At 27.3% G+C, this 25,445-nt stretch overlaps 1 protein-coding gene across 4 annotated transcripts in view; it reads left to right on the top strand.

Moving 5' to 3' along the window:
* LOC103575830 (synaptotagmin-5) overlaps positions 1 to 25,445 on the top strand; it is a 35,781-nt gene that overhangs the window by 1,945 nt on the left and 8,391 nt on the right. For 3 of the 4 annotated variants that reach the window (XM_053737665.1, XM_053737672.1, XM_014444475.2), the window contains exon 2: positions 1,502 to 1,839. In XM_053737665.1, the coding sequence (XP_053593640.1) occupies positions 1,573 to 1,839 (267 nt within the window). In that variant the 5' untranslated portion in view covers positions 1,502 to 1,572. Of the gene's footprint in view, positions 1 to 627; positions 700 to 1,501; positions 1,840 to 25,445 lie in introns of those variants that run through there. The other variant, XM_053737669.1, reaches the window with a different exon arrangement.

The raw sequence follows: 25,445 nt of genomic DNA, 5'->3' as shown, positions 1-25,445 counted from the left end.
TTTACGATCATTGATTTATTGACAAGAATTGATGTTCAATGGTGTACATCAATATATATATATATATATATATGAACTGTGACCATTAAATTGAGCAATAGTAGTATTCAAGATGCTTCAATAAAAAGAAGAATACATGATGTCAATAATCAATAAATAAACACTAATGGTTGTATTCAATTACGTGTACACAATTATATTCACTTTGTATTAATTAATTTCTTTATTCAATAATTTTTTGATGAAAACGTATCGATAAAAGAAAAGTAATTATTTGTGTTCCAATTTTAGTAATTCATTTTTTCAACAAATTCAGCGCTTAAAAAATATCTGTATTTAATTCCAGACAAACATTTGTTTTTTAAATAACTTAATAACTACTGTACCGATTAATTTTAAAAACCCATCAGACTTAAGTCAGCTAATTTTATCAGACCATATCATTAATGAACACTTGGCCATTACCATCACAATCAAAAACCGTCAAATCATGTGAAGAATATCATGAAAGTAAAATTGAAATAATTATTTCTATGATAAACTAGTTTTTTTGTATAAGATATCTTCATTAATCAATCTTTGAAATATAAAAAGACAGACCTTCAATTACGTTCATATATATATTGTCTAAGTTGTAACACAAAGATTATCATTTTCCATAGTGGGTAAATAATTTTATTGACATTCCTAAAGTTCAAGGTAATTTATTCTCACCACAATAAAGTTAAATAGATTTCCAATTTTCTGTAAATTGAATCGTTCGTATCAATTGTCTTAATAACTTTGATCAACTAATCAAGCTGAATATTGTATCTGTTGTCCTAAATAATTATCTCAGAACAATATAATATTAACAATATTCGTGACGCAAGGTCTATCCTTTATCTCTTATCAAATGACAAAATAACAAATTCCGACGTAAATTATTGACAAATACCACTATATGTTTACAAAGCACAAATATTTCGAAACTAAATCCCTTATCAGCAATCCAATAAATTTAATAAAATCAATCATCAAATTCTATCGAAAATGTATGTTATTATTTAATTTAATTAGAAGAAAAATTGCACAAAAATAAAAGTATATAAGCTCAGAAATTTTATTTGACGTCATTGTATAAGATGATTTAAATATATATCCTTGAAAAATGATGTCACTTTAAATGTATAGAAATATTACAATTTATTACAGCGTCAGCAGAAACAGTTTTTATAAATACTTGGGCATACATACTTTTTTCATAAAAATAATCTCGAACTGAATGAAATACAAGTAAACACTTATCAGCTCTATTGCTAGTTACAGCTTTTGAAATCATATAAATATTTCATACTTACAATTTATTGAAAACTGAAGATAACTTAATATTTTATTTTCAATGAAATAAACTAATACTAATTTAAAAATTTATATCGTTTTGTAATGTAACAATCTTGTACAACAATACTTTCAATAATTTGATTAATAATAACAATTTTGTGTGATTTAATGATTTCAGACGAAACCAATAAGTTTGATTGAAAAAGACAATTAAATTTTTGTCTTTTATTAAGCAGTAAATAATTAAAAATGGTTTCGGCGGCTGTTTTGGGTGCAGCAGCTGGCACTGGATTAGCTTTGGTTGTCGCTGTTACTATTGTCGTTTATCGGTATTATTCGGTTAAACGATTAGGAAAATACTGGAGTACACTTGATCGTTGGCCTGAGCCACCTGCTTCAAGTAATAAATCATGCTATAATACCAATCAAGGTCATCATCATTGTCACAGTCCACCTTCTCATGTACTCAATTGCTGGAGAAAACCTCAACGAAATTACTATGCTGTTCAATCCCAGGTATCTTTTGTAATTATTTTTAATTAAAATTTTTCAATTATTTTTAACAAGATAATTAAATGTGGAAATAAATCATATGATAGAGAAAAAAATCTGACGACTAAAATATACTCGTCAATAAAATACAAATAACCAGTGCGTCTGACTCTTTTTGGTTGTAACTACTGTTGTTGATAAAGTAGAATCGACAAGTCGATGAAACAGGATTCTACTTATTTTTTTTATCTTACTCTGATAGCCACACTTTGCTCAGCAAGTTCTGCAGTAAAACATTTTCGGCTAACTTAACGACAAGTTTCTAGCAAGCCTTGGCTGGATAATACTTGCGTGCAAGTTGATGCAAATCTACTGCCGTCATCTGAATGTAATTTTACAGAAAAACTTGCCGTCAATTTGAAGTGAAACTTTCAATCAACTTAACGTCATTGCCTGACGTTAATACTTGTAGTCAAATTAAATAGAAAGTTTTAGACAATTTACTGTCAACTTAAAAGTAACTGCTTGCTCTTTAACATTTTCTTTTAAGTTGGCTTCAGAATACGGCAGTAGCTTGAAGTTAACTTGTGGTTAAGGTGGCTATCAGGGTAAAAAACTAAAAAGCTCTGTAGGATATTATCTACAACTGAAAATTTATATTTCTTTAGTTTAACAAAAGCTCTCCGTTTTCTGATAAAACTTGAACACCCCTTTGAAATTCTCAATTATCAGCTGTTAGTATATTATTTAAAATTTTCATTTTAGAAACCCTGATAGCCACCCTAACCGTAAGTTAACTACAAGCTACTGCCGTATTCCAAAGGTAACTTAAAGGAAAATGTTGGAAAGCAAGCAGTTACCTTTAAGTTGACTAAGCTAAGGTTTACCAGAAACTTGTCGTTAAGTTAGCCGTAAATGTTTCACTTCACAATTTTCTGAGTGATTATATTTAGTGTGGCTATCAGAGAACTTTTATACTGAAGATAACTTTCGAATTCAGTTTTCTTTTATTATTAAAAATTTAATTGATCAATGATAGCCAGACTTTTTCTTCAAAAACTTACTGTTCAGTGTTTTCGGTCAGATTAACGTCAAGCTTACGTTAAGTTCTGCTGTTCCAAGTTTTGACTGTAATATGAGTACAGCTTGAACTACAAGTTGACGCAAAACTACAAACATAATAGGGTTGTAAGTTAAATCATAAAGTTGTCTTCAAACTGCAGGAAAAAACTTGAATCAGAAAAATTTTCCTTCCAAATTGACTATAAGTTACCGTCAACTGTTTGCACCATCAAATTTTTTGCAGTCAACTTGACATCTTATTTCGGTTATCGATTTCCATCAACTGCGATTAAAATGGCTATCAGGGTAGCTAAATTAAATTGCGTAAATAAATTTCATTAAAAAAATAAAAAAAATGCACCTAACATTTCTGATATTCTTTTTCAACTATGAGATTCATTTTAAAAAATTCAATAAACACGAGTGTTTTTTGGATAAAATTATTTATCATAGAAAATTTTATTTTTTTTTACACCTAAACTTGAAAAAATTCTTTGTATTACTTTTATTTTTGTGTTGGCCAAGCTTATGGTGAAACGATACCCAACTTCTTTCTCACACTCAAATGAATAAGCTCATATTTATTACACTCGTAGAGTATATGAGAATTTAAAAACCATTGATCTTGGATACGAATTAGAATTCTGGAAAATATGGAATTTGTAGCCCTCTGTTAAGGTTCTAGAAAACGCTGAAAATTCTCCGTTTTAGGTTTCCAATGTTTACCCGGGAATGAAACAGAATTGAACATCGGTTACCGTCACTCTTTAATCATATACGTTTAATTCTAAGTGAATTCAGAGTGAATGCGGAGCGGATGATTTTTTATTTTTATTTAATCCCTGCGGAGAGAAATTCACTCCAAAGGGTAATTTATTTTAATATTAAAACTCCGGATCAGAGTAGGCGTGGACTTGAAATAAAATCCACATCACTCCGAAGTGACTATGCTGAAAAAAAAACTTTCTACTTATACTCCTTACGCAGAGTGATTTTTTAAAAATTAAAACAGCGGAACTTCGAATGACGTAGCGAATTTGGATTAAAATGAAATCTATATTCGCAAAAAAAATCGCGATCGGCTATAACATTTATATTAAAAACAACAAACGTTTTTTTAATTTTTATAAAAATTAAATTTTTTTTTAACAAATATAAAAATGATTTAAAAAAAAAAGAGAAATTTAAATTTCAAATAGTATACAACGTTTAAAAAAATATTTAAATTTTTTTATTGTGTGACACACTCTGACTCCGGCATTTATTTAAATATATGTGAATCCATATGAGATGTGAGGTCCCAGTTGGGAGCGCGTAGAGAGTAGAGAACAAGGTTAGAATAACGGAGAGCAGAGGTAGCCCCTCGTGTTACCGCGCGGGAATATAGAATCTAGAATTGGGATCAATACAACTCTCTGCAATAAACCATAGCTATCAGAGCTTTCAAGAGCACCAACCGCTAGAGAGTTACGAAACTAAATAATTTAATGAAAATATGATAGGAAGCGATAGTATTTGATTTAATGATATAATAAATAAAATTTAAAAAATAAAAAAAAAAATAAAGTTTATACAGAGCAAAGCTAATACTATCAAATGCTGTCGCTACATTACAGATATATTATTCACACGATATCAATAATCGAAATTGCATTAAACTACAAACGAACAAATCAAGTGATGCTTGATAGCTATCGATTTTATTCGTGTCTGACCTAACAGTTCTTATACTACTTCTCTCTTTCATACTCAATAAAGTATATTATCTTACTACCTGTAGTATTATAACTGAGCAATTTTCTACGAAATTTAGTAACTTATTGGTGTAATGAAATTATACAATGAATTCTTATCTCAACAGTATTATTGGATATTAAAAAATAAAAAGTTTTACACTGAAAAAGTAAAATAATATTGTTCGAACAAGAATTTCTTGGATCAAGAAATCCGTTCAAAATATTTATTTTATTATTATTGATTATCAATTTCTTGAGAAAAGAGCATCGAATTTATTTTTGTTATTATATGAATTTGATATTATATTATAAATTCTACGAATTCTTGAGACAAAATTATATATTCTCAAAAATTAACAAGAATATATGTTCTTGTATCAAGTAAATATTCTTAACAAAAGTATTTTTTTTTCTCAGTGTATGAGAATTATTCACTATTAAAAAAATCTGAATAACTAAGTATCGTATTAAAAAGCTGATAATCGTGATTTTATTTTTATCAACAACAAAAAAAATTTATTAGCAATTTTTTTTTAAATTTTAATATGTGCTAAATTATATCTTAATCAAACGAGATGAAAAAAATTTCTTCAAGGTAAAATAAAAAAAAATAAAGTTACAAAATTATTAAGTACACAGTAAGAAAGGATTCGTCAAAATCAACACATATCGTGTGTAAAACGAACGTTTTACACTTATTTATGTTATTTTAACATGTTGTGAGTGTTAAAAAAAGTTACACACATATGTGTTAAAAGTAAAAATTTTCCAATAATTCTTTTGTGATAGTCGAAATTATTTTTAACATATTTTGCGTGTTGATTTGACAGTAACATATAGAAAGTGTTACTTTAAAATAAAATGACATTTTTGTGTGTTAAAAAATCAATCGATTGCGATAGTTCAAACAAGATAAATACTGTGTGTTAAATTAACACGTAAAAGTGTTAAAAATTCAACACTGAGATTTTAACACACGTTTTTTTTATACTTTGAAGATTCGTTTGTTACTGTGTAGTTTTTTGAACTTTTTATTCATTTTAATTTAATATATTTCCACGATTTTATCTTAAATCAATGTTAATCGAATTTATTTTTGCGAATAACAGTTTAGAATGAAATGAAATTTAATATCTAAGTAGATAATGGTAAGAAAAAGATCCAATTAAATTTTTGAAGAGCTATAGAAAACCAGTAAAATTTGAAAGGTCATACATTTAACAATGAGCTACATGACAAATCACAGGTTTTATCGAATTTATTTTTTCCCTGTAGCTCTTCAAAAATTTAATCGGATCTTTTTCTTATCATTATCAACTAATATTTCGAATTTCATCAAGTTCTGAATGGTAATTCTAGTCAACAGTACTTCCTTAGATAATTTCAAATTATTAAAATTTTTTATCTTTTAATTATTCTTTTTCTCTACTGAAAAACTGCTCAATTCATATCTTCTATAGTAGTATTTTAATCTAAATAAATACGACAGTAAAACTCATGAATTCGTTAACTATACTTACCATAATTTATTTATTCATTATTAAATAAATCTATCTACAATATCTCAAATCCCCTGAAGCCCACTATTACTAAGGACAAAGTTACAGGGGTGTATCCAACGAAATAAAAAAAAAAATCACGTACATTTTTTTTTCTTTTTCTTTTTTAATATTTTTTACAACAGAGCACCGTAAGAAAGAAATATCAATAATATCCCTCATAGAAATATTTCTCAAACAATAAATTATGATAAAGAAAAAATATTAAATCATCTTCATGTGTATAATTTGTCAAAAATAATCAGGTTAAGGTTGCATATAGATATAGAAACCGATAACGTAGTGTAGAGTGTAGATGTAGACCTTGACGACACGGAATCCAGGAACGTACGCAGTTGAAGCGAGCGTAACCTGTTGCGACGCACGCATAGATATCTCACTCTTACCTGTACTGTTAGCTTATCAGGAAACTCGTCTCCCTGTATATAGCGTAGCACCACCCTCGTTGGCTTCGCGTCGACTCACTTGCCACAAGCAGGAGCTTACCCTCTCCTTTGTTCCTCGACGATTCGTCGTCGTCGTCGTCGTCGTCACCGTTTTCAGGACACCCCAGCTGCTGTAGTGTGATGATCGTGACGATGCGTAGAGTGAAAACGATCGGAAAAAGTAGTCGATAAGTAGAAATAAATTAAAAGGAAAAAGAGTACTTAGAAAAATATATAACAATTACTAGCACCTACTGGTGACGTATTCATTGCACACTCGTGGCCTGACAAATAATATCGTGTTAACGACAACTTCAATAAGTCATTTAATACAATAGCTAATGAAAAAAAAATATTATTGAATTTATAAACATATATATATATAAATAGGAGAGTGGTTTTAAAAGTGATTAACTGAAATATTAAAAAATAATTTAAAGATCAGTGCCTAATTTTTTATTTTTTAATACTAAAAAAAATATAATTATTCGAATAATCTGTCCATTTATATTTGATAGGTCGAAAAAAAGTAGATAGATTTTTTTTTCACTTCGGCTGTCGTTCAATCTATTCATTGCTATTATTATTATATTTTTTTTTGTTTTTATTGAAAACTACATCAACGTCACAATCACAATAATCATTCGGGTAAATATTTCACATAAAGAAAGTACTCGAATTGAGTGAGAGTGACATTTGTTTTATTGAGTTTAAAATTAAAAGAATGAAAATTTAAAGAGCCAAGTTAAAAAACAACAGACAACATCAATCTGATCTTTATATCATTTTCTAAAATTTTCATTAGAATTTATCTTTGAATTTTCGTAAAATTGATAATAATTATGAAACAATCATAAAATATATAAATATAATATTTTTAAAATCTAATAAGATAATTGACAATCACATATTAATTATTAAAAGGATTTGATTAAATAAAGTAAAACAATACGCTTAAAAGCACAAATAATTTATATTTATAATTATAAAATAGCTTCTATTGATAATAAATAAATTATTTAATTGTTGAATAATTAATTTAAGAATAAAGATAAAATAACAATTATAAAGAAGTATTTATATACTTATATATTAAAAAAAAAATAGAGATATATTTACAAGCACTTAGACATAACAGTGGTATTGGACGCACTCGTCAAAGTGCCGGACAAGTTGTCGGAAGTATTTGGGGATGTATTGGAGTTAGCATGCGGCGGAGGAGGCGGAAGTGGAGGCGGGGGAGATAAAAATAATAGCAATAGTGCTGGGAGTAGAATAGGGATGGTTACAGGGGTGGCAATCATCCGGGATCGTTGGGTGCAGAGGGGCACTCGTTCACCCCTTTCTTCAGTTACAACAACTGACAGCGCTGACAGCACCACCTCTAGCTCAGAGGTAGATATTTTTCAATTAACTTTTTTTCTTATTGTTTCTATAACTATTAATCGTTTTACTTTAAAATGCAACATTACTTTACTACTGAATATACAAGCAAAGAATATTCATATGTAAATAACGTAAGACGTTTGAATAAAAAATTATTTTTAGCATACGTATTATCAATTTAATTAGATAATAATTAATTTCCGAATTAATTGTTGGAAATAATTATTTAACTATGATTGAGGAAATTAAGTATCATGAAAAAATGTTTTTACAAGTTGATATACTCAATGTCTAGGTAATATCACATGATAACTGTATAGCACTGTACCCAAGGGGTATACTATTCTTTTCTTTACTAAATCCGTAGCGTAGTTGTATACGTAATACACTTGTTGCACCACGTTAGTAACTGCATTGTATGACATTTGTTATTTCACAAGTATTTATGTTGTTGACATTTTCATACACTTGTCGAAAACAAAGTTTGAATTTATTATTTACTTGACTTAAATGATCGCAGAAAAATTATCCCGAGTCGAGAGAAAACTTAAATTTGACTTAATTGGATACTAAGTAGGTCAAATTAGCCACAACCAAGTAGAAATAAAAGGTGTTTGTCGTCAATTTTTACTTATTTTTAGCTTCTTTGACCTACTTAGTATCCATTTAAGCCGAAAAAGTTAAATTTGACTTGGCTTTGGCTTAATTGACTTGAATTTAAATCAAAATGGATAAATTCAAGTTATTTTTTTGACCCAGAAACATTTCTAATATTATTATACAGTGAAGAGGGGGGGGGGGGGCAGAACGAGGTAGTCCAAAAATTTTATAAAAATAAATTTTTTTTTTTAAAACATTCCAGAATCATTTTCGTAAATATAAATGAGTATTATTTTGACTTTTTTTTCACCGTTTTCGTAAAATTTTGTTTTTGAAAAAGAAAAAGTATAAAATCAGTTTGATTTTTTTTTCTTATCAATTTACAATAAAAGAACTCCCAGTGTCAAATTACTTCAGATGTACAATTTTTAAAATTTCTAAATTTAATTAACTTTTAATAATGTTTTCAATCTATTACTTTAAGCGATATATAATTGCTTTTCTAAAAATATCTTCTTTGGAATTCAAACTAACTTGAATCTTTTACTTTACAGATCATAATAAAAAGTGACTAACAAATAAACAATTCACAATTTAAAGTAGGCCGTGCAATTTTTCCAAATTCGAAAGTGTCAGTTGAAAAATGTTAGTGATTTTTGTTTTGTAATAAAAATTGTTAAACATTTTTTCCTTTCTTTGCATTCAATCATCATGTGAAATACTATTCTTCTTTATGTAAATTTCTTACAAGAAAATTTAATTTAATTAAATTTATTTAATATTGAGAATTTTTTTTAATGAGTACCCCATTTTCCCCGAAGAAATGAAAATTATTTTTAGGTAGATTTCTTTGAAAATCGGCCTATTGCAGTGGGTCTCATGATCGAATTATTACAGAATTTTGTCACCATATGTCTTATTTTACCTCGTAGAGTCAAAAAATACCATCCGCTCAAAAGCTTATAAATATATATATATACAATGTAACGTGCCTTGTCATCACGATAGCGCCCGCAATTCTTAACGGATCTTAATAAAATTTTATACACTTATTTATTGGACGATTACCTTGATCAAGTTCGAAGATGAGCCCAATCGGTCGATTAGTTTTGAAGTTGTGGGTGTTTGAAATTTTTTCTGATTTTTATAAAGATGAATTTTCTGGCTTCATCCTAAAATAACTTTTGAACCGAAAATGATAACTCGATTCTGTAAAAATATCTCAAAATTTGAAAGATCAGCTTTAATTTTCACTGTAATAATTGATTTTTTGAAGCATCATTTCTAACAATTTGATGATATTGAAAATTTCACAAAAAATAAAAAAAGCTTAGTTTTGCTGCTTAGTCTTCTAATAACTTCTAAATGATAAGGCATAACCCTTTTCTTTGAAATTCATGTTTAAGCTTACAAAATAAATATTAATTACACTATTGTAGCTTTATTGTATTTGCATAAGAAATCTACCTTTCCATTTCGGTTAAGGCCGGATAGCTCTTTTTTTCATGGCAGCTGAAAATTTTTAGGTAGATTTTTTAAAAAATCTAACTATTGTATTTGTCTTCGTGGTCGATTTTTCAAGGAATTTCGTCATAAACTATCATAATTAGTTGAGTACAGTTCAAAAATACCATTCGTTGTGGCTTGCAGAACGTAAACCAATGAATGCACACCAAAAATTTTAATGGGAATTTTATAGGAAATTTTATTCCCTTTAAAAAAAAACCCTATGAGACAAGTCGCCAAAGTCTATAGTTTCCGAGTTATAGTAATTTTTATAATTTGAAAAATACAATATTAAAAAAAAAATTACAATTGATATTTTAATGGCTGTTTGAAATTTTCGTAATTTTTCGTAAACATCAGTTTTTATTCACTGTTGAAGTTCATATAACATTAAAACTAAGACTAATAGACAATTTCAGTAAAAAGTATTTTAAAGCTTGTTTAGTAAATTTTTTTTGAATTCGGCATTCTCTTTTAATTATTTCCATTTTAATGTCGAGCTCTTAAAATTGATCAGAACACTTTTTTAGGAGCTTGGCATTAAAATGGAAATAACTAGAAGAGAGTGCAGAATTTAAAAAAAATTTATCAGAGGTAATTTGTAAGAAATAAAATTGCCTACAAAAAAGATTTTATGACATTTTATGATTAGTCCGATAGTTTCACCGGAAAAGTAAAAAGATCTCCAACTTTCTTCGAGCTCTAATAACTTTCGAACAAATGGATTTATCAAAAAATGATAAGAGACTTTTTTTGTAGAGCATTCAATTTCCTATAAAAAAAACTATATCGAAAATTTCTGAATTCTCATTAGTTGACATGATATAAAATTCAGAACGAGCAAAAACAAGTTCTATGAATTCTATCAAACTTTGACGTCGGATATCTTGTGAATGGTTGAATTTATGCAAAAATCATAAAAGACCTTTTTTGGAGATCAGTAAATTTGCTACAAAATATTTGAGGAGAAGTTTTTTGTATCTTGATTTTTTCGGAAGTTACGTATTTTTTACCATGTTACTAAATAAAAAATCGAAAATTATCAATAGCCACCACTAAATATCAATATTAAGAGCTCAAATATTAACTGTCACCATTTTTTAAGATACCCTTTCGATTTTTCAATGTTCATCAAGAAAATAAAAGTAGTCCCCTAATTTAAAACATTCTAATACACACACTCGGATATTATCTTCAATTTAGTCAGAATAGCTTCCTAGAACCTCAAAACTTCGACATCTGTTGGAATTTCGATTTCCGCAAATCGGGGTGAAAAAAATAACTTCCCGAAATTTTTGAAAATCATCGATTTTCTTGGCGGGAAGTTAAAAAAAAATATTTAACGTATTTGAGTCCCCGAAAACTTAGTATTTCCTTAAGTATCTGGTTTCTTCCCCCCCCCCCCCCCCATATATATGTATGTTGTTCGTGTTTCTATATTCTAATTTATCAAATAATCTCGTTATGTAACTTACAATTTATTGCTCTAGCTAAATATCAGACATATTTATAAAATATATAAGGTAGTTTTGCTGGATGAATTTATGTAAGGGTAAAATTTTCATGAAATATAGAACTGTCGACATTAATAAACATTAAAGTTAAGCTTGGTTTAGATCAATTGTAATAAGAATATATAATCCGTTATTACTATTCATTTAGCAGTTTAACATAAAATTTATTTTGCTGAAATTAATATTTACATCATTTCATACGAATATGATAATAGTTATTATTGAAACTTTTTTTAACTTCCCACTAAGAAAATTCTAAATTTTCAAAAATTCGGGAAGTTATTGGTTTCACCCCGATTTTCGAAAATCGAGTTTTCATCAGGTGTCGACATTTTGAGGTCCTAGGAAGCTATTCCGACTATTTTCAGAATACTGTCCGTGTGTGTCCGCGCGCGCGCGAGCGCGCGTGTGCGTGTGTGTGTGTGTGTGTGTGTGTGTGTGTGTGTGTGTGTGTGTGTGTGTGTGTGTGTGTGTGTGTGTGTGTGTGTGTGTGTGTGTGTGTGTGTGTGTGTGTGTGTGTGTGTGTGTGTGTGTGTGTGTGTGTGTGTGTGTGTGTTCGTATGTAAACTCTTTGTAACTTTTTAACTAATGAATCGATTTGGATAGTTGAGGTGGCAATCGAAAGAGCTTGTTGGCCATCAACTTCCTGAAAATTTAGATCATTTGATCCAGTAGACTCGAAAATATATGCGAATTACGAAAAAAATAAAAATTTTTTTTTTAGTTTTTTAGTTATTTCTCAGAAACGACTCAAACGATCGACTTCAAAATCTGATCAGTTCTAGAATTCAATGAAATACGTCGATTGCCGCCTCAACCATCAAAATCGATTCATTCGTTCGCGAGATATCGTTGGAGAAAGAAATGGTGAAAAACGGTTTTTTCTAAATATTTTCGAAACGACTGACGCGATCGATTTCAAATTTCAATCAACTTAGAATTTAATAAAACGCGCCGATTGCCACCTCAAGCGTCAAAATCGATTAATTAGTTCGAAAGATATCAGCTTTGAAAAGTTAAAACAATAACATTTTATGTTATTTTTTCCGGATAAATCATAATATAACCTACTAAAATGTGTCTAAAATCATACCAAGTCATCCTTTTTATGGTTTCTTTCGATTATATAATGTCATCGAACTTGGTTTTTAGTTTAAATCATATTACCAACAATAAAATCGATATACCGTAGTTTTTAATATTTTTCTCGGATATTTCATATTTTATTGTTTCTTACATGAGTCGAAACTCATTTAAATCTTGATTTTGATCCCTGACATTGATTTCTGCCTCAATACACTTATTTTATTGAACATAATCAGGAATTGAATTTTAAAAACCTCTTCATTAATGATTTTCGATTCTTAAATTTTCAAACTTCAGCAAACAGGTAACTTGTTAGAGCTTGAAAAGATCGTAAAAAAACAATTGCATGTGATAGCACTTTCGAGCTCCAGAAGCTCGAAAATATATCTACACTAATGTTTTCGAGCTCTTTGAGGTCGAAAACAGCAGAAAGTTTTGGGGCTAGTCCGCAGGGCCAACCGACGCCCAGATTTTTTTTTCAGAAATAAGCATTAAATTTATATGTTTTTTTTTTACCTCTATGTAAATGTTAGTTTATTGTTATAATCATGTAACAATTCATAGTGGATTTACGTCAACTCGATCGTGTGACATGTCACATTATAAAATTTGTCAGCTACGCTATTGCTGATAATATGATTGTTGACCGACATTCTCTCTACATGCGATGAGAAATAATATTACGAGCCCTCTCACTGTCAACACATGAGCATCCTTCACTGTTGAATAGACAACTGTATACTGTTAACCTCGTCATTAAATTAATTTACAATTGTACATTAACGAAAATAGAAACAAAGGGTATCTATTAAATTTATATTTTTTTCTTTTACTGTTTTTAGATCAATTTCCTTAAGAAAGTTATCTGTTGTCGAAGATTACATATCGTAACTTTCATAAAAGTTTCCCATACCATATCGAGTTACTAATTTCAAAAAGACATATTTTTTCACGCCTTTTCAGCTTTGGGAAACCCTTTAAATCCAAAAGGGCGTTTAATATTCTTTTTCGTCGCCAATTGGTTTGTAGATTTATTTTATAGCTGAAAATTGTTACCCGAATTTTCAGCTTTAGAATGAGCCTACAATATGATTAGCAATTAAAAAAAAAATTTATGCACCCTTTTGGTTTTAAACTTAGTGACTAAAGCGAGAAGAGAGTATACAAAATTTAAGTCCTATTGAATCTTCTAACGTAGTTTGAAATTTTTTTGTCATTTCAATAAAAATTACATTTTATTGCTTTAACCCTGAGTAACTTTTGAACCGAACGTTATTTTTTGATTCTGTAAAATGCATCTCAAAGTTCGTACAGTTAGGTTTGATTTCTCTTTTTACAATTGGATGATCTTGAAAACTAATAAAAAAAAAATCGAAAAACTTTCACAGATTTATCCTCAAATTTCTTCTAAATAATAAGACAATTCTATTTCAACAAGTTCATGTTAAAGCTTAGGAAATAATCATTTTAATTAATACTATTATAAATTAATTTTTAATTGATTAGTTTATTTTATATAGTGCTTGAAAGATGGAATAATTAATTTGGTTAGATCGCAACTGAGTCTATATGGTTATTTCTACTTGATAAATAAAAATGTAATTTTACATAAAAATTTTTATACTTTACGCAGTGCCTCCACTAAATTTAAAATATGAAAAAAAAAAAATTAGCTTTTAGTAATTAGTATTTAAATTATATTATACTGGAAATTCGACAAAGACCTAGTTTTTTATCGAATTTCTATTTCTAAAATGTTTTGAAGTTTAATTTGTAATTAAATTTTTTTTACTAGAATAAGGAATACAATAGATAGATTTCTTTGAGAAATCTATACCCAAAAATCAAATTTCTAAATTGATTAAAAAAGAAATATATTTTAAAAATTACAAAAAGTGTCATCCAGTCATACCCACAATGGAAATATATGCATTGAAGGAAAATCTAAGTAAAATAAAATTCTCGCTAAACATGAAAAATTTATTTCATTTATTTTTTTTTAATATATAGGTGATAATATAAATCAAAGATTTAAGGCATTAATATTCACAAAAAATCTTTCTTTACTTAATCATTTTAATGAGCTTCATTTAATCTTTATTTTTACTTATTAATTTAAGTATAATATTGTCACTTACAAAAAGATTTATAACAAATAAAAATTTACTTATTGTTTTTTCTTTAAAGTAATTACAATTAATGTTCAAATTCCTACCAAAATTTCGGCAAAAAATTTTGAGATTCGTAAATAAGCAAAACAAATAAAATGGTAGTTAATTGTTTTGCTATTTGAATACAAACAAGAAAATATCCTTGAACATCTTATTAGGCATGGACTCAAAAAGATTAATTAAGTCAGTGATTTCTTATGCAATATAAACATCTACAGAATCTTTCTTTTATACATTTTTAAAACTAAAAATCTTATAATATTTTGATGATTTTATTCACTCTATACTTCTTCATCACATTTTATTCATTAACTATTTATATAATTAATTTACTTAGAATTTTAATTTATTTAACAAATTAAATTATTCAAAAATTAAATCTCTATACTTTATTAATGTCTTAATGTGTATACTTAAATTTTTTATTATTATATATAAAGATATATTATTATAATGTACACTTTACCTTTGTTCTCTTCAAAGAGGACATTATATTTCAATCGATAAATGACTACATTTTCGTAACAATTAATTTTCCTCTATTTAACTTAATAATTTAAATTACTTCATTAGTGTTACTTATAAGAGTGTACAACCATATATTGTAAACCACTCGAGTTAAATTGATTTATAAATTATATTTTATAAATTATAATTTTATATTAAATCGATATTTTTTTCTTTAGCTACTTTAGCTTGAAAAATATATATAAGACAAAGATGGGTAAAATAAGATTATATCCAAACAAATTTTATTTTAAACTATTTCCAATCGTTTTAAATTACTCTTTTAATTAGTTTATAAATTTATAATTAATGAAGTAACTTTCTTTTCGACAGAAATTAAGAACTTGTTCCATTTTTCTTAATATAAATAATTAAAGACATTGTTCACGGATTAAAATTCACCCTAGTGTACACTGTACAAAAGCGGTGTGTTAAAATAGACTCAATTTTAACATCCGTGAGAGATTAAAACAAGCATACACTGTTGTACCAGTGTCATACCCCAATAGCTATATTATAATTATTAAATTGTATTTGTTCAATTAATCGAAGTAACGTTGAGTTTACAAATTAATATTTCTCTCTAAATTTAAATTTCCTAATCTATTAAATTAATTCCGAATGATAATTAACACAAATAAAAATAGTAACATCGTCATTGATGTTAGTTTAACTCCGGAGTTAAATTTAACACTTGACATCGAGAAGACTTACACCCAGTGTTTTTTACAGTGCATTATTACCTCAATAATAATATTTACTTAATTTTAATGAGAATACATAATAGTCAGTATAAATTTATAATCAAATTGAAACAATTATTATTAAAATAAAAAAATGTTAAAGTCCTCCCAGAGAATATTTTTGTAAAAAAAATTCTTTAATTTTTTTTTTAGTCTAAGCATTTTATGAACTACAAATAAAAAAACAGTTAAGGAATTTTTTTTACGAAAATACTTCCATTCATAATTCATTGTAAAATTGAGTTAAAGCTTCGATTAAAAGCTTAATTTATTTATTATTTAATAAAGAATAAGTAAGGCTCGAAAAGTTCTAGTCGTAGCTTCAATAGTTTATAAGTAATTTAAATAACAATAAAGAAAAACAGAAAGGTAGCGACAAGTCCAAGTGTACAATAATTTTAAAAATTCTATAAAAAATAGAAAAAAAAGTTTTCTCAATAAAAAATACACATGGTTGTTTTTAGTATTTAAAAAAAAATATTGCGTAAAAATTCATTTGTTTATAACAAATTGTTTGTTAAAGAAACGAATAAAAAATGAATAAAAAAATTTTTTTTTACAATATAAGAGAACATAATAAATTATGATTACAGAAAAAAAAATGGTTCCTTAATATTAATATTAAGAAACAAAAAAAAATTGTTAATTAGCAAAGACGTTTTTCTGCAATCAATAAATTTTTTTAAGATACGATTTTTTTTTTAAAAATCATTATTTTCATAAAGCATCTTATTTCCAAAAAAAAATTTTCAAAACCTTATTAACGATGCATTTATTTATAACAATTATTTAAACAATACAAGTAGAAATTTTTTAAAAATTATTGTTAGGTAGCTTTTAGCGATAAAAATACAAATTAATAAAAATAGTAAAAAAAAAAATTTTTAATTACTTTATTTGCGTTTTTCATTTTTTAATGCCTTCGATTGTTAATAAAAAAGTGAAAAATCAAAATTTTTTAATTCTTCCAACGGCGATCTTTTCAAAACCCTTTCAAAAATAGCTCCAAGAAGTAAAAAAAATTCTGGGTTTTTAGTTTACAAATAATCATAGTTTGTATGTAAACTTTCAACAGGTAAAAATTAACTCATTAACAAAAGCATAGTTAATTGAAAAATCGGGGTACACATTTTTTTTCGGCGGATTTTTATTTATTCATGTGTTTTGAAAGTACCAAATTTTTTTTATTTCTTAATATTTATATTTAATCGGTTAAAATAATTTTTATTCATCATGCTATTGATTTGGTCGACACGCGTGCTCGCGCCGCTACCCGTTTTTAGTCCCATTTTCACCGTTAAATTAAAATTATTAATATTGTCGGTACAATTCGGAGAGGCAGTACTTTTTTTTAGAAAATTTCCTCTTCTCTAATGGTCTTTTTTTGAATTTTGGATACCTCAAATAGTTTTTGAAATATTTGCAAAAAACCAAACCCCCTTTTTTCTTTTACTAAATTGTTTATAACTTTTACAATTTTTACGAGCCCTAATTTTCCACTTGAACATTTTTTCTAGATGCCATTTCAAATCGAATGAGACCAAAATGATAATTTTCGATGAAGTTAAACAGGTTTTCGTGAAGAAGGGACTTGTTGACTAGACTACATCTATTTATTGTATTTATTTACCATTAATATTCAGATTCATATCGATTTTCACAAACAATCTTAAGTATATGTAAATAAAAAAATTAATTCAAATATATTTATACGTATACACTCAAGAAAATATAGCTGAACATCATATTGGAAGCAAACTTGAAACGATTCATAAAATAAGTACTTTAATATGCATTATAAGCATCCATAGAATGTGTCTTTCACACGTTATTGAAATGAAAAATCTTATAATATTAACATTCCTACAAGTTATTCGCTTCATACGTTTTCATCACATCCTCTTCACTAATAATTTACATATATTACTTAATTAAAATTTCAATTAATTCAAATCATTAAATTTATTGAAAAAGAGAACCGTATACATACAAAATTTATAACATTAATAAATTTCATCATTAACGCTTTAATCTATCAATATTTTGCAATTTTCCGCTAAAAAAAATTTTTAAGAAATAGAAAAATCATTTCTTTAAATTCGATAATCGAAAATTAAGGTTTCATTACACATAAACATTTTAAACTCGTAGCTAAGCTGTTTTGACTATTTTCAAAGTGATGTCCGTATATATGTGTGTTTCTGTGTGTGAGTTTACATGCATGCATGTGAAAGGAAGGTAGAACAGGACGGTCACCTTTTCCATGATAGCCCCTTCAAGGAATACTACAAAAAAAAATCTGGGCAACGGTTGGCCCTACGGGTTTGCCCCTAAACTTCTCGCTGTTTTCGAGCTTTAGAATGAGCTTAAAAACGTTAGTGTGAGGATGATTTCCAGCTCTTCGAGCTAGAAAATACTTGTGGATGCAATTGTTTTTCTAAGAGCTTTTCAAGCTCAAACAACTTACGTTTTATGTTAACCTTTAAAAGTTTAAGAGTCGAAAATAATTAATAAACAAGCGTTTTTTCAATTTTTGTTCACGATAATGTTCAATAAAATAAATGTATTTAGGCAGAAATCAATGAAAGTGATCAAAATAAGGATTTAAGTGTCTTACGACTCAGATCAGAGATTTAATATTTTTTGTAATGCCGCCGACAGAACTTTAAATAGTCTAATGTGTCTCGACAAATTGTTATTTTTCGGTCACCATACACCCATGTCTCTCAAAATATCGAAAATAATATGATATATAGTCTTGGCGAAAATGAACACAGTGTTAGAAAAAAAGCTTCTCATAATATCTATTAAAACTACGTTTCACTGCCTGTTTAGTCAGCCGAAATAAGCCAATTTCAGACCAATATAAATTAGCGGGTTGAAAATAATCAATTCCCTCTCTCGAAACGAAAATTCCTTTTTTTTTTTTTTTTTCACTGCTAAACTAGTTTCAGGCTTTATTGAAGCTCCGTCAGAGTAGCCCAAACCTCAAGATAACCATATTTCATTCTACCCAAAACAGTTGTACGTTGTACGTTGTACATGAGGTATTGATTACAAATTAGCTCGTTTTAACTGGCTTCTGAGTTGAAATTCAGCCTTACTGTAGGTAAAATAACCCTATTGGTTAAGTGAAATTTTAAATTTTATATTCTAATACACATTATATGAGTTATACTACTTTATTTGTAAATTCCATGTTTATAATTTACAACCAATTTCAACCATACGATTAGAGGATTAACTCACAAACAAAAATTTCAGAGCGATCGATTAATTATGCTCTAAGATATAGAAGAAATAAGAAAAAAATTTGTTTTTTCGGTTTTTTTAGAATTTCTCAGAAATGACTCAATCGATTGATTTCAAAATCGAATTAGCTCTAGAACAAAAACTCCTCGATTGCCGCCTTAACCATCGAAATCGGATCATTTCTTCAAATTCGAGCGGCTCAAAAAGAAATTTTTCTTCGAGCTCGAAAATACCAATGTACTCAGCGGTGTTGTTGAGCTCAAAAAAATTCAACATATGTTGACAATAATGTTTTCAAGCTCCTGAGTTCAAAAACAACAGAAAGTTCTGGGGTTGGCCCACCAGGTCAACCGTTTTTCAGATTTTATTTTACAGTACATTCATCGGTTAATAGTTGTTCGTTTTTTTAAATGGAAAAAATTCATCATTTGCTTATGCTGAGATAATTTGATAATTTTATGAACGGATATTTGAAGATAAAGCTAATATACTAAGACATAAATTTAAAAAAAAACATTGCATTCTATTATCACGAACTATTGTGTATAGTAGTATATAAAATCTTAATTTAAAATACCAAAAATAATTAGATTATATAAATTTTATCTAAGTAATTTATAAGTAATTATAAGTAAGTGTTGACGGTACTTTATCGATCTTAAAGTTGAAGCTATCTGATTACATACTATAAAATAAAAGAGATCGATACCTATTCTGGGGCAAAATAATATTACCTATAAAAAAAATTACCCTAATAGCAATCTCAATCAATATCTATAGTACAAGTATGTATAGATATAGTATTATGCTTGATATTCTTAAGACTTTATCAAGATTGCTACTGTGGTAGTTTAATTAATTTCTAACTATCGCAAATTTTATACTAAAAAAATATTATGAAGTAAGAACATTAAATACCTCAATAGTGTTTTATTTTACGTGATTCTTTAATTATTAAAAAACAATTAAGTCGATTCGTTGCGCGAGTTATCGTATTAACATACAGATGTACAAACAGAAAATATGGCATGAACGTACTTAACTTTCCGATATGACCATTATTGACTTGAAATATCATCAGACTTGTTTCTTAAAGTCGCGACTTAAAACTTTTTAAATTATCCCAAACTTTAATTAAAAATTTTATCGTCAACTTTTAGTTTTTATTCTCTGAATAAACAAAACGATTTACTCAATGACGAATGTATGTCTATACAGCCTTAAAAAAAAATTGAATCGTTTTGAATCATTTCTAATTGTTATGAATCATTTTTTTTTAATTTTGGTCAATAATATCAAGTATTACCTTTAAACATTTTTCAAAAATATAACCATTTATCAAGAATCGAAACTTTCACTTATTCAGCAACTTTCATCTAGCTAAATTTACACTACTATACTCGTACCCCGAGTATAATATAAACCTGAAATCCCCAACGTTGCTGTCCAACGAAAATTTATTTCTTAAAAAATAAAAAAAAATGAAGGCGCCATCGCTGAAACATTCACAGAATCTTCTAAGCCATGCAAAAAGAGTACCAAAAAATTACTAGGGATATACGACCTCCGGAACATCTCCAAAACTGCCTCTAATGCGTAGATTTACCTAGGTTTATAGATGAACCTAGTGATTATACTCGTTCTGAATGGCTTAGAAGATTCTGTGAAAGTTTCAGCGGGGGCCACTTATTTTTTTTTTATTTTGTAAAAAGAAAAAATTTCGTTAGACAACATTGGGAACTTCAGATTCATAGTATAATAATGTGAATAGCCCGGCTGAGCTTTTACCTGATTTTCCTTATCAAGTTAAAATAAGCGGTCTCAATGAGACAAAACCTGATGAATTCCTTATCAGGATCACATCAGGAGAGCCTTATTCAATAAAAATTGATTTGCCATTGGGTCATCCTGATCAGGTCGATCTGAGGTTCTTCTCAGAATAGCTTTATGCCAGAACAAGTTATTTGCCATCAGATCCATCAAATATATGAAAATATAAAATATCATGTTAATTAGTTGGAAATTTTATCAGGCATAAACTTTACTAAGTTCCAACTTTCTAAGTTAAACTGAAACTTCTAGACAAACGGAAACGACATATAATTATCAGTGATGCGTCGGAAAACATAAAAAGTTCTTGACAATCACAAACTAAAAACGATTTTTATCGAAATCCAATTAAATTGATTTAAAGTTAAACAAAAAAATTGTACTGCAATTTAACTACAAACATACAGCCCGGAATTTAAACGTATATACTTAATAAATTATGATAATAGAAAGTGAAAACATAAAAGTACAATGTAATTTGATATTCGAAATAAATAAAATGAAAGAAAAGCTAAGTAATAAGTTCTAACTAAGAATTTTGTGGAACAAAGTTGACACTGCTCATGGAGTATCGACCCATGGAAGGTAGCTTCTGGAAAATAAAATCTGAGTTGAAAGGAGAAAAGAAAAGAAAAAAAAATCACCGCTGCTTTTTTTCTCTACAATTTTTTTATCCATCATCCGTAGCCTGAATTATTCGTCTGCTTTTACCTTCATATTTTCAATCATAAGTTATTATATATATATATTTTTTTTTCCTCTTCTTTTGTGCTATGTGTTATTCCATTTCACCTTTCTGCAATGACAGCTTCCTTTATATTATAAAGACGTGCATTATTGACACCATAAAGGTGTTCTTTAAGTACCTGACAAATTCATTGTACAATTTTCTCTTTCTATTATAAAATAATAAAGCTTAGTTTATGTTTTTAATATTAAAATTTATTTATATATTACCTTAAATACGACTATTTAACTACGGCATTTCAATTTAAAATTAATAATAAATTCATATATTTTGAAAGCTATGGCTAATATTACAGTGTAAACGAAAAACCATGATATAAATATTATTTATGTTTTTTTTTAAGGTATATTTATCCCATGATTAAAAAAATGAAAGGACATAATTTTCTCTAGTCCACGAGCTTTAAAAACATTGTTTTTTTTTAAATACAGTCAAAGATCGATAACAATATAGTGGAGTCGTGTTATAAGTAGCATTATAAGCTGTTTCCCCTCATTTCCGGCTTGATTTGGATTACAAGCTTTCTCACTTTTCCAACATTTATATTTGTATCTAGATATCACGTTATGAGTTTCCATGAAGAAATGGTATTTCTCTACTTAAGGCTTATAATTAATGCTCTACAACAATTCATATATATATGTATACACAGATGCGTACCAGACACTCGACGTTTATAAAATTAAGGATACCAAAAAATTTTCTTTAAAACCCATTTTTTATGCCCTGCAACGCAATACTATTGTATATCCAAAACTGATTAACCGATTACGCTCATAATTAGAGTAATATACGGAGAAAAAAATATAATAAAAATTACAATATTGTAGTAAAATTTACGTACAGATATGAATAAATACATTCTGTATTTTAATTATTACAAAACATTTAGTAAAATTTACTGGTTGGCAATTATTACATAAAAAGATAGTAAAAATTATCATGCGTAATGTATTTTTTCCTGGCACGATTATATTTTTTATTATCTGTATAGTAAATTTTACTACAAGTATTTTCAATAAATACAGATTTAATAATCAAAATGATAGCAATAATAACAAAAAGTTAAAAGCTATGAAAAATTTTATTTTATTTATTTCCATTCTAATATAGTAAAATTTATTAAACGGGATAGTAAAATTTACTAAACGGGATAGTAAAATTTACTAAACAAAGATAGTATAATTTACTAAATATAACTAAAAATTAATATGGAATATAGTAGATTTTTCATAACCAGTATATAAGAAAATACTAAACGAGTTGTAAAATATACTATTCTGTATGAATTCTTCATATAAATCATGTGTTTCAAGATTACTATCTAAATTTATTAATTATTCTCATATTTTTTAGTAAAATTTACTATATTTTTCTCCCGTGTAAAGACTATGAAAACGGCAAAATAATATGATTTCTTAAGATACTTTGTTCAGGAGTTTCCAAATTCTTCAATGAAAAATGTTAAAATAGCGCATTGTGCAACAAGCGGTAAGTTTTCGAACGAGAGCGAATTTGAGGAAGGCGAAGCCCCCCCCCCCCCTCCTCAAAACGTAAAAATAATCAAAAGTAAATTATTAAAAATTAAAATATTTTTTTATTTTTGTAGAACTTTTTCTTTAATTTTCTAAGTCTTTCGTCTACAATTTATGTATCATGGCCGAATTAAACTATTAAGATGAGACTATAGGCAACCAGAGATTGTATCACGTTCCAGGGTCAGTAAGATTTTAGAATTGATTGATCGAGTCGTTTCCAAAATATTATCGAATACTTAAAAAAGAAACTAAAAACTTATGTGACCGATAAATTTCTAATGTTGGCCAATTATGATTATCAATAAGTTCTTACTTAGATAAAAATATAATTTGATCACACACTCTGAAAAATTGATTTTCGACAGTATGACTTTTATAAATTTTTCAAAATATTATACTTTATGATCCAACATTTTTTGAACTCTAATTTCTACATATATTATTATATTGATTATTTTGCAATAAATAATATTTTCTTTTCAGCATATATAACATCAATATTGTAACACGCAAGCCGTATTACTGTAATGGAAATAACTAATGTAGTATAGTATAAACTTATTTTCGAGTAAAGTTTATATAACTTTCCAAACTCATAAAAACTTACTTCTTTATATCGTTTAAGAATATCGGAATATCATCATTATATTAGTTTTTCTTTTAAAACTTTCATAATACAAAATAATAAACAAAAATGAGCATTTATAGCAAAAAACAAACTTTAATATTAGGGTTAAACAATAATAGGTGAAAGCACAATTATATATTGGCTTGATTATATTTGTATATTAATTAATCATTCTGTAATAATAGATACCATGTTTCCAGGAAATTAATATTCCGAACTGTCGAGAGCTTTGATTACTAAAGAATCAAAGCTATTATTCATAACTTTATATTGTATTTACATCACAACCAAATAAATTAAAAAAAACTAATAATTTGGCAAATAAATTACTGCGGAAATAATTAAGTTCGAAAAAAATTGAATATGAAATAGATTTGTGTATAAAAAAAATTTTTTTAGTTAAATAGGAATACCCTTGCAGGTTCTATCAGATGTAGGTCAAGGCGAGGTCAAAAAGAGAATAAAGAAAATTATGAATTGCTTAAATTCTCAAAGTTCACTGAAATACAATAAAAAAGTAAAGTAATAATTTTTCCAGATGACATAGCAAACGGAATAGTTAATATGTACTTTAATTTTACCTCCGACTTGTATTATATCTGGGTAATATTAATTCTTTAATTCTGTTTGAGTATGTCAGTTAACATTATTATCTCGAGTAATGTACATCTTGAATGATATATAAAGTTTATCTTTGAAATTTCAACAATTCATAGAATCAATGGCTTTTTGAATTCTAAATAAATAAATAAATTAAATTACATAATTAATATTGCAAATAAATAAAAATTTCATTTAGTTCAAACTAATAGAGAATATAATATTATATACTCTCATGGATTGGTTTTACTTGCTTTGTATGTTCATAATAATTTTTATAAATAATACACAAAAGAAAAATTCGTAAATGTCTAGAGTTCTATTTTATAAACACGATTATTTAAATTTTTACTAAATTAAAAAAAATATATGCTAGTATGTATGCATCTAGTACAAAATAAGGATAAACATACTTTGTTTGTGTATACAGTAAGTGCATGCGTCTAGAAATTTTATCTTGAATTTTTAGGCGTGCATGCATATAGTGATACATAAACAAAGCTTGATCCCTGAGAGAAAATAATTTAAATCAACTCAGGCATGAATGTTATATTTCATTTATATCTTGATTTACATCTGCCTTGATTTAATATAATCTCAGTTATTTTTCCTAAAGTTATGTGTACAATGCTTCTACTAGGATTAAATCGGGTTTAATGAATGCATGGACAAAATTAAATTCCAAAGTAAATAATCATTTTTAATGAAAAATTACTATCTTTAATAGAAAAAAAAAATA

Source organism: Microplitis demolitor, chromosome 1, assembly GCF_026212275.2.
Source record: "Microplitis demolitor isolate Queensland-Clemson2020A chromosome 1, iyMicDemo2.1a, whole genome shotgun sequence".
Lineage (NCBI taxonomy): Eukaryota > Metazoa > Arthropoda > Insecta > Hymenoptera > Braconidae > Microplitis > Microplitis demolitor.
Note: the sequence above shows the minus strand (reverse complement) of the source record. Positions and strands in the feature narration are given on the sequence as shown.